The sequence below is a fragment of the Camellia sinensis genome, chromosome 2, assembly GCF_055761805.1.
Source record: "Camellia sinensis isolate YWXY chromosome 2, ASM5576180v1, whole genome shotgun sequence".
In the NCBI taxonomy this organism is placed as follows: domain Eukaryota; kingdom Viridiplantae; phylum Streptophyta; class Magnoliopsida; order Ericales; family Theaceae; genus Camellia; species Camellia sinensis.
In genome coordinates this window covers 27886811-27897702 of record NC_138962.1, presented here as the reverse complement: position 1 = coordinate 27897702, position 10892 = coordinate 27886811, and the positions used below count along the sequence as shown (strand labels likewise).

The 10892-nt window shown below is 34.4% G+C and overlaps 2 protein-coding genes across 5 annotated transcripts; one reads left to right on the top strand and one right to left on the bottom strand.

Moving 5' to 3' along the window:
* Positions 1-285: 285 nt before the first annotated feature.
* Positions 286-10778, bottom strand: PDV2 (plastid division2). Of its 4 annotated transcripts, none has more exons than XM_028195276.2 (3): positions 10265-10775; positions 4949-5618; positions 286-874 (listed from the first exon to the last, which is right to left on the bottom strand). In XM_028195276.2, the coding sequence occupies exons 1-2, from the start codon at positions 10511-10513 to the stop codon at positions 4953-4955; spliced, it is 915 nt and encodes a 304-aa protein (XP_028051077.2). In that variant the 5' UTR covers positions 10514-10775; the 3' UTR covers positions 286-874; positions 4949-4952. The 4 variants fall into 4 exon arrangements, with proteins under 4 accessions (XP_028051077.2, XP_028127684.2, XP_028127677.2 ...); XM_028271883.2 differs by lacking the exon at positions 286-874 and adding an exon at positions 2842-3580; XM_028271876.2 differs by lacking the exon at positions 286-874 and adding an exon at positions 2842-3539.
* Positions 3097-3929, top strand: LOC114255966 (uncharacterized). The gene is made up of 2 exons (XM_028195513.2): positions 3097-3360; positions 3828-3929. Exons 1-2 carry the CDS (start codon positions 3097-3099, stop codon positions 3927-3929), a joined length of 366 nt encoding a protein of 121 aa, XP_028051314.2.
* Positions 10779-10892: the final 114 nt, after the last annotated feature.

Below are 10892 nucleotides of genomic sequence, written 5' to 3'. Positions count from 1 at the left end.
AACCCAATTAAAAAACTTTTTTTTTTTTTTCAAAAAATCACTATCACATTAATCAACTTGAATTTAATGCATAAATTTCTTATTGTAAATCATTCTCTTATGCGAATATTTTTCTCTCCCTATCAAAAATAAATCCAAGACTAAAGAACATTTCTCTTTCAATATAATCACTATCCACATTATTCAAATCAAATTTAATCCATAAATTTTTTAATGCAAATCATTCTCATATGCCAAAGACTTTTCTTTCCCTATAAATCACAACCACAACACTCCCAAACTCCAATCAACATTCACATTCTCTCTCCAACTCAAAAAAAAAATCTCTCTCTCTCTCTCTCTCTCTCTCTCTCACACACACATGGGTATTTGTGTTTCTTCCCAAATCATAAGGAGGTGTGGCACGACCAAATATCCACCCACAACCATGATAATCGACATGAATGCCCATCACCAAGAATTCACACAACCAATCAAGGCAAGCCACATCCTCCGCCCAGAATCCAAACACCTTCCTCTGCAGCTCAGAAACCATGTATGTTGGCTCACATGCCCCACACGTGCCATACGATGAAGAACTCCAACTTGGTCAAATTTACTTCCTCATGCCATTGCCAACCTCAAAATCCCAGAAGACACCACTTTCATTGCAAGACTTGTGTGCCCTAGCCATCAAGGCCAGTACAGCCCTCAATGACTATTCATTCGGTCATGGGACTTGCACCAACAAAGACACTGCCATTTTCCAATAAAACCAGTGTCGGGTTTTCTGGCTTTGACATGGGTGGTGGGATGAATTCTCTGGTGGCGGTGCGTGGTGGTGGCCGGAGAATTGAGTTGTAAGAGGGTGGTGGGGGTCCATTGTTTGTATCCTCTGTAATAGGACAGACAGCTCAGGGAACTTTGATTAATGGTAGAATTTTTTAATCGAAGAATCAAAAATAGCAATTAATATTTGGATTATGATTGCATTAATGGTTGTTGCAGTAATGTCCATGTAATATAATATAATGCATTCCGATCATAAATTTAAATTTGAAATTTTTAGAGCCATTGTTCCAAACTCATTTGTTGTTCACAAAAACAATAACAATTTAAAAGATAGTATTGCTTTTATCTATCTGTAGTGTCCACGTATAACTCTAATGGATTTGACTTAGTAAGAGGAGAGGCAATCAAAGGACTCCTAAACTTTGGAGCTGTCGGATTTGTTCAATTGTTAACTTCAAAATCCTGATATTAGTTGTTAACTTCAAAATCCTTATATTAGTTAAGGTGTGCGTAAATGAATTTAGACAACTCTAACTTATCAATATATATATCCACCTATCTAAAAAAATTATCTTTTAAAATAATAATTTGTACTTCTCACTAATGTATTTCATTTACCATGTCTTTAAAACCAAAACAAATGAATCATTGAATTACATGCCATATATACTCATAAAAATTAATTTATCACCATTTTTTCTATAATTACACAGGATCTTAGATATTCAAAACTCATGTCCTTCTATGTTTAATATAAATCCAACCATATAATCGTGTCTCAAGATTCTCGTTTCAATATTCTTATTTCGTACAATTGAAAGTGCATTAGATACCAAAAAAAAAAAAAAAAAAAATTAGATTCAAAAAATTTCTCCCCCATAGTGCAGTATTGTAATATTCATGTTTTTTTGTTTTTTTTTTTTTTTTATCAAATTCATCTCTCTACTTGATTCCATTTTCCTAGTGAACCCATCAAGTTTTCATACTGGCCAGTCAAAGTCAATTTGTCAAGCTATAAATTGTAATTCTACAGGTCATTCTTCTACCAATAAAGTATGGATTTTTATGTAACAAAATTTTGTACAGATATAAAAATCTCAGAAACTTATTTGTAAATGTGTCATGCAATAATAAAAGTTTAGCATTTGAAATGGAACGTATTAAAATAATATGATAAGAGCAATTCAACAGTAACATCTCTGAATATAAATAATATGTGAGATTTGTATAATATTACAAGTCGTCCATATCCAATTCATACAAACTCTCAAATAAAATTAATCATTAAAAACTGACTTGCTAAGAGAGAAATGTTCAAATAAATATCTTCACATGGTGAAACTCATTGTTAACAAGGTACATTTTAAGAGCATGACAGTGGGCCTGTTACTAATAAAAAATTAGAGCCAAAAACACTTCTCTCCTAACTTTTAAATAATAATTTTCTTTTAGTTTATTTAATTTATTTCTATTTAATAAATTATAAACAAAAACTATATCAAATAGTTTAGCACAAACCCTCAAAATAAATAATTAAATAAAATAAAAAGCTATAAGTAACTTATATAAATTGCACCAAATAACCCCAAAACAACCCCAATGCATAGAGAGAGAGAGAGACAGCGGACAAGGTCAATCTTTTGTGGATGAAGCATGATTGTGCGTGGTAATTAATTTTCTTCTCAATATTCACAAAGATCAAAACCCTGTATATGGAAGCTCATAGTTTTAATTAAATATCATTTAAATAGATAATTAATTTTAAAATAATAAGTCTTAATACAAACAAATATTTTTATTTATATATGCCAATACTTCTCTCTCCCTCTAGATCACAACCACAACACTACCAAAACCCAGTCGACATTCTCTCCCTCTCAAAAAATAAACCCAAAAATAAAGAACATTTCTCTTTCAGAAAAATCACTATCACATTATTCCAATCAAATTTAATGTATAAATTTTATTTATTTTTTATTGCAAATCAATCGCATGTGCCAATGCTTTTCTCTCTATCAAAGATAAATCCAAAAATGAAGAACATTTCTTTTTCACAAAATCACTACCACATTATTCAAATCAAGTTTAATGTATAATCTTTTTTATTTATTGCAAATCATACTTATATACCAATACTTTTCTCTCCCTATAAATCACAACCCCAACACTACCAAACCACAATACTACCAGACCACAATCAACATTCATTCTCTCTCTCTCTCTCTCTCTCTCTCTCTCTCTCTCTCTCTCATGGGTGTCTGTACTTCTCAATTCACAACGAGATGTGGCACCACCAAATATCCACCCACAGCCCTGATAATTGAAATGGATTCCCATCTACAAGAATTCAAACAACCAATCAAGGCATATCACATCCTCTCCCAGAATCCAAATTCCTTCCTCTGCAGCTCAGAGACCATGTATGTCGGCTCACGTGCTCTTCACGTGCCCTATGATGAAGAACTCCAGCCTAGTCAAACTTACTTCCTCATGCCATTGCCAACCAAGTCCCAGCAGACACCACTTTCTTTGCAAGACTTGTGTGCTTTAGCCATCAAGGCTAGTACAGCTCTCAATAATTCAGTCAAGGTACTTGCAACAACAAAGACACTGCCGTTTTCTGATAAAAACTGTTGTCGGAATTTCCGGCTGGACCGCCGGCTTTGACATGGCTGGGATGAATTCTCCGGTGGCAGCATATGGTGACCGGAGAATTGAGTAGTGTGATCAGCAAAGTTGAGTGGGACAACCAAAAGGGTAGTGGTGACCTAAAGGGCGCATTGTTGTATCAATTCATATTTCAATGAGTCTACGGCCACAAAAAAAGTAAATAAATAAATAAGGAAACTGGACAAGTTGCAAACTCTCTCATTCAACTCACCATCACCACCATCCCCAGACAATCCTTGAAGTATGTACAAATGAAATATGAATGTACAGTATATTTCAATGTTTTCACTTCAGATTAGGTGTTTTGAGTTTCAGATTTATTATAAATGAAATATATAGATTTCATTGTTCATTGTTATTGTTCAGAATAGATTTTTGAGTTGTAGATTTCTTTCAAGACCTATCAGATAAAGCAGCAGCAAGACCACAAACTGTGCTACCAATTTTCACAGAAAAATCCATTCAGAGAATCAGATTCTGATACTTAATTGGACCAGACTGGATTAAAATTGGATTATGTGGATTTGGATTTAATCAAGTAATCGGATTTGGATTTAAATAAACGTATCAGATTATTTGGGTCAGTTTGGGGTGAAACCTGATCCATTGATAGACCTAGTTTAAGTTATTTACACTTTTTCTCTTGTATTCCAGTAATAGACAGAGTCTCACTAATAATTTTAGACTAAAGTATATTGTTAACACTATTAATGACAAACATTAATTACCAAATTATATTTTGTTTCTTCACACTGTTATCTACTCTCTCTCTATTAATATTCTTTCTTTTCTAAAATTTTACCTAATTGAAACTTAATCAAATATTTTTAACTCAATAAAACTTAAATTTAAGTCAAATGCCAAACTAATTTATAATTTATTTTTATAATAATGTGTATAATTAATTAAAATATATTAATAACTAAAATACTAAACTAGTACACTGACTGGAATTAAAATACCGCAGCCAACAAAATCAACCGAATAACATTTCCAATAAACAGAGGATGGCTTTAGTGCAGCAAAAAAATTACTCCACTGTGATTTGGGTGTTATAGCCTATAGGTTCAAATCACGGGAAAAAAAAATCTTTCCGCATTTGGGCATTTGGGAGTAAGGCCTTGCAATGGCAGGAGTCTTGTGGGACTGCCTTTAGAACATTTCCAGTATTTAAAAAAAAAAAAAAAAAAACAAATCTGTAAACTCAAGACCAACCCACACATCCACATTTTTGTCTTCTGGCAGACAATTTCATTTTGATCATTAAAGTTGCTGCAATCTCTTTTTTTATATTTATTAAAAGTTGCTGCAATCTCTGAATTTGAAGAAATAGCAAAAAAATTCCAAATTTTATCCTAAATAATTGGAAATAAAGTAAGGAAAAGCCATTTGAATTAGATAATGAAACCCAAATACATCATCACAACCATAAGCAACCAAAGAAATTCTGTGAACACGATGTCAAAAAAAGATTTGGCAAAATATACAAGAGAGGGGCAATAAATACCTTTTCATCCACACCCGTAATTTACATCTGGTGTTGCAACAACCGACTCAAATGGAATTTCAACTCTCTCTTTCACAAGGCAACGAGCTTCGCCATCTTCCATCACCAAGACCTTACCGGGTGGGCATTGGCCCCTTTTTATTTTTCTCTCCTCTTCAGTTCCTCGCTGTCGGAAGACCCCAAAAATCTTGAATTCTGTATTGTCTCTTTTCCTAAGCCTAGGTTCAAAGCCAGCCAATCCTAGAATAGATATCACGCCAACAAGAGTAAGCATTGTCTTGGCTGCCGTGTTGACGAAGAGTCTCAACCCTTTAAGTGGGTTTTGAGAACCAGATTGTGTTTGTTTTCTCTCTGATTCATGGAGACTATTCTTTGTTTCAATTGTAGTGTCACTATTAATGAGCCCGTTTTGAGGAAGCTTACGTGTGGAAGGGAAGTGGGAAAGATAGCCATTGTCTGATGCAAGGGAGTGGGAAGGCCGACTGGGATATGGGGGAAGGAGGAGATCGTTGTTGTCCTCAACAGTTTCACTAGCGAAAGCAGTAGTTTCGTGTATGACTTCCAAGTCTTCACCTTTGTACTCTTTCAGCTTTTTAAGCAGCTTCTTGCGGCTACAGTCAATCTCAGCCAAGGCTGCTTCCCTCTCATACCATTGCTGTTGTTGGAGAGCCTGAAAATCAAAAGTGAACTGTGAAGATGCATACAACAGTTTGTGAAGCAAGAAAATGAGAATTCTTATAATGTCGTGTTTGGATTTAGGATTCTTGAGTGAAAAGAAAAGGAAAGACAGGTAACCAAACCAAAAGAACAAAAAAGAAATTTTGAAGAATGCTCATTCATTTTCTTAACAATTTTTTCAGCCACACAAAACAAAAGTGAGGAATTTAGGCAGTGTTTGATTAGACTTTCAAAGTGTGATTCCACCCTTTAGTTTCAGCATGGTGTTTGTTTACAGTTTTCGAAAATTGATTCTACACCTACTTTTCAAAACACGTCTACCCGTTCATCCTTCCGAACGTCTAACCGGTTGACCGGAACAGTGTTCGGGTTTTTTTTTTTTTTTTTTGGCACTTGTTATTTTTATATTTTAAATAAAAAATATTTTGGGAATTTTTTTTAAATTTTTTATGAGTTTTGAATAGAATTTTGGATTGTGTGTTTGGTTATGAGTTGTAAATTTTTAAATCAAATATCATATGTCACATCACTCAATTCAAAACTCATAACCAAACAAATTTTCCACACTCAAATCATAATTCCAAAACTCACAAACTCAAAATACAGCTCTATTCTCAAATCATAATTCTAAAACTCTACCAAGCACAACCTTAGCTTCTCTCCCTTGCTTTCCGTTTTCCTGTTTTTTCCCTTTCATTTTCCTATCCCTCAACAAATTTTAGAACCAAACAAAGCATAAAGGAACACTATCTTATTCCAACTCCAATTTCACATCAACTTTAATAAATGATAATTTCAACACAACAGGTTTAGTCACAACAAACAGTATGCAAACAGTAGTGATTCATGTATTCATGACAATGGTAGGTCGTCCCAATACAAATTACATATTTTACTTCATTAACCTATTGATCCTCAAATTATGGAAAGAAAAGGAAAATATTCATCATTGACACTTTTCCTCTTAAAAGGAGTTCCCCTATTAGCTTTATGCAGCACAGGAGCATCTTGAGCCTTATTCAAAGCCAACTTCTAAAGAACAATGGACCTTCCACGATGTAATTCCTTGCCATGAATCGAATATGCAATTTACTTAAACATCACTGCTGAGCGATTCCTAAAAGAAGGAATAAAAGGAAGAACCTGCTTTGAACAATATGTGCAGGAAGGCCATCCTAGGTAGGGCTGTTCATACAAACCGCGTACCCAATGGAACCGACCAGTCCGACTCGGCCCACATCATCACGGACTGTTTCGAAACGCTTCTAGATCGGCAGCGGTTCTAATTTAGAAAAATTATTGAGTGCACGGTATATTATTATCCGTTGGAACCGACCCGACCGATAATGCCTTACATATTAACTTGCTTGAGCCATCCACCTGTCAACTATGTATTTAATTTCAAACATTTGAGATTGCAATCTTTGAATGATGACTCTGCCTATATCATGTGATGATATGACTTCTCAGAGTACACTCTCTCTCCCTCTCTTTTTCTCTTTGTCTCTCGTATTTTTAAATAGTTGGTACTCACAATACTTAAAAAAAAACCGGTGGTATTATATGCATCAATTGGTATATTAATTAGTGTACCAATATATGTTATAATATTATTACTGACCTCACCCATTATACAAATTATAAATATCCAAAACCTCCAAAATTATACCACATCATCTATTAGTACACTAATTGATATATAAATTAATACATATAGCATTATTAAAATAAAATAAAAAAAGAAATCTGCTCTCCCATATTTCCAAACACTTGGTCTTGGTACTTACAATACTTGCACACTCTTTTATATTTTCGAAAAACCAAACAGCAGAGTAGTATACAAGATTCTTTGCCTGCCTCTCTCTGCTGTATCTCTCTCTCGCTCTCTCCCTCCTCAATCATCTCTCTATCGCCATCTCGTTAGTTCTCCCTTGATTTCTTTCTTCAATCTGCTAGCGAGTTTGAAGCATAAATGCGACAAGGTCGATCTTCAATCCTAGAAGAGGGTTTTAATCTTCCAGATATTTGAGGTATCTTTCTTATAATTTTTACTTTTGACCCTGATTTTTTTACCTTTTTGTTTGTTAGTAGTTTCATATTTTAATTCATTGGTTTAAAATCTTTTGAATTGATGATGGTTGATTTAGGATTTGTACCTATTTCATGTTTTCATATTTTATTTAGGATTTTAAATTTTTTTATTTTATTTGTTTATGATTTGATTTTGGATTTTCAACTTTTTTAACATATGCTTTATATTAAAATAGGTCCAACATTCTATTTGCCAAACCCGCTTGACTCGACTGCAACCGATCCGACAAACCGAATAGATGCTCGGTCGATTTCGAAAGTCATATGGTTCGAAAGCAATTTCACTAATTGCAAACTCAACTATGTTCGGTAGATTGACGAATTGGGACTAAACCCGACCCGGACCAACCCGTGAACACCCCTAATCCTAGGAGTTGCAAGGACAAGGTTGTTCAAAATTAACATTTATTACCACTACAAATTAGTTATCACAATTTCACTCCTTAAATTCCAAGTCAATTTTCTACACATTTTTTTCCAACCAATAATTTCATCTGCATGTCATAAATTCATAATGCACTAGTTTACAGACTTTATAATGTTATATTGTGTTTCAAACTTGCAGGAATAAGAAGATTTAAATAAATAATCACAAATCCTACCTAAAAAAAAGAGTATCTACGTTAATAATCACAAATCTAATTTAATAATAACAATTCTTCAAAGAATCATATGCAATTATCTAAACTTGTTTGCAAACTTTGGGTTGAAGATCAACCGACTTGTAAATTTTAAGATTGGTGATTCAGATCTCGTGTGTCTAGGTTTTTCAGAGGTCAACATGTGTTTTCTATGAGATCGAGAAATTGAAAGGGAAAACAATATATTAAAAACAAAAAATTGAACTTTTATACAGCTAGGAATCAACTGTGCCACCGGTACAGCCATTACACCTGTGATTTTTATTCCCACAGATATTGCAGCCATAACGAGTGGTGAAGTTGATCCATATCCATTAAAAAATGGTAACAGCCGCTTTCAAAACCTTGCTACCAATTTAATATCTTTGTAATGTAATTGCTCAGCATAGAGCCTTTGCCTTGGAAAATGACATACATGAACATCCTCATTATAGAAGGTAAAGAGGGATGGGGAGAAGTTTTACATAGATTCTAAATTTGGGTTTCCTACGTCAAGATAAAATTGAAATGACTCAGGCGCAAAGAGTAAACCCACCAATAGCACCCAAAAAAAAAGGAGGGATAATATGAACTAGATATGTCTTCTGGACTTCAAAAGACACAGTGAGGGAATAATAGCAATTATCATAAAACATTTAGAAAATATGGTATTAGTACGGCACCATGATCTTACTGCAAATAGCAGCAGGAAGTGATCCTATCAGTATATTAAAAAATTACAAGAGCTGGCCATGGCCAAAACTTAGCACAACAATACAATCTTGTGATGCATTGGTGTGAAGGCATTTAACAACTTTATCCAGGAACAGATTTAGTTTCATGATAAGAAAAATAAGAATGCAATTGACGGAAAGGTTTTAAGAGAAGAAGAGAAACTCCGCACCTAAACTAAGGCCAAGTTTGGGAAGACTAAATAAGTGCACTTTTTGACTTTTTATGAAATATGGGTTGGATTTGAAATGATGTGTTAGAGAGGTGATGTGACTTAAATAAGATGATGTGACTTAAATAGGATAGTGACTTTTTGACTTTTTGAATTTTTTGGAGGATGCCAAACTTGGCCTAATAGACCTCAAAGAAAATGACAAAAGCCATAAATAGACAATGTTGCAGGTCTAAGGAAAGAAAGGGAATTTTAACTAGATATATTAATTTAGTAGTTAAAGGTGGATGCAACCGGGTATTAACTATCATTGCTAAAACTGAAGAAAGCGTAGAAAGTTTTCCCCCGCAACACACTTACCTTAACTGTTGCCATGAGTTCTGAACAAATTAGTTGGGCTCTTCAAGAAGTTGCATGGTCTTTCTTGTCATTGGTACATAATTATAGTTGAACAATTAGAGGTTGATTATTCTTGGGGTCATGCTATGATACACACCCTCAAAAGGATGTGTAAGTTACGACATTTGTGGGGTTGATTTTAGGGTCATAACTAAAAAAAGAATGGTATAACCAAAACTTTTGAATCATAACCAATATCACAATAAGTCGTAACAAACATCACAATGTATATAACCTAAGTCATAGCTAATACCACAATAGGTCATAACCAAAACTACAACCCCCGTATCTAGGGTTTATGGTACACAACCGAATTTCCCTTCTTATAGAGAAAAACTTCAATTTGGCAAGGTTTGAGAGTAAAATATTAGAAGCATGGAACACTATGTGAAATGGAAGTACGACAAAGCGTTGAACAAAGGGTGAATCTAAAAGATATGCAAAAATTTCAATCCAAAACACACAAATCAAAATGGTGTAAACATAGAGGCAAATGAAGCATAAACATACATCAATTAAAATCATATTGCACGCAAAATTGAACAGAACAGCAACTTCAATCAGGGTTTTATTAGGGTTTGGAATCGAACCCTGGATTTAATTTTTTAGAACCAGAGAGCAGACCTGTAAAGAAGAGAGCAGGGCTTCGAGCGATTCGAGAGCATCTCGAATGTTCAAAAGGCTCTCCGCTGCTTCTTCTTCAACTTCTTCTTCTTCCTCTGCTTCACCGACCTTGTCCCGAGACCCATTATCTTTATCTTCTTTCTCTTCTTGTTCTTGCAGAGCCGTTGAAGCCCTGTGGATGCAATTGATGATCTTGGAGCGAAGCTCGGAAGCTCGAGCCAAGACCAACCCAATACCATCTTCATCCATCTCTCTCCCTCTCCCTCTCTCTCTCTGGTTTTGAAGTGGGTTTTGTTGATCTCAGATGGATTTTGATGATTCTTGCAAGTGTTGTTGAGGAGGGTTTTCAGGAGAGGCCAAAAATGGGGACAGTGGGTGGTATATATAAGTGATGCAGGTGCACTCTCAACAGATGACACACTTTCCAGCAACTTTCCTGTCAACCAAACAAAATAGTATTGCCAAAACCCTATTTCCCTAACAAACAAAATTTGATCTTTATTAGTCTCTCTCTTTACCTAAAAACTGTTGTCACAAGAAAAATATATATTAAAAAAATTATTTATTTTATATTTGACATTTTGTATGGTTCAGGACTGCTGTGTATACACGTGGGTATGAAACCAAA

What these genes read in the sequence shown, in the direction of transcription:
- LOC114255966 (XM_028195513.2), top strand. Translation starts at nt 3,097, where the DNA reads ATGGATTCCCATCTACAAGAATTCAAACAACCAATCAAGGCATATCAC. An exon ending in CTCTCAATAATTCAGTCAAG is followed by an intron (nt 3,361 to 3,827) that starts GTACTTGCAACA and finishes TTTGAGTTGTAG; the next exon opens with ATTTCTTTCAAGACCTATCA.
- PDV2 (XM_028271872.2), bottom strand. Translation starts at nt 10,513, where the DNA reads ATGGATGAAGATGGTATTGGGTTGGTCTTGGCTCGAGCTTCCGAGCTT. An exon ending in CCCTGCTCTCTTCTTTACAG is followed by an intron (nt 5,619 to 10,264) that starts GTCTGCTCTCTG and finishes TTTGATTTTCAG; the next exon opens with GCTCTCCAACAACAGCAATG.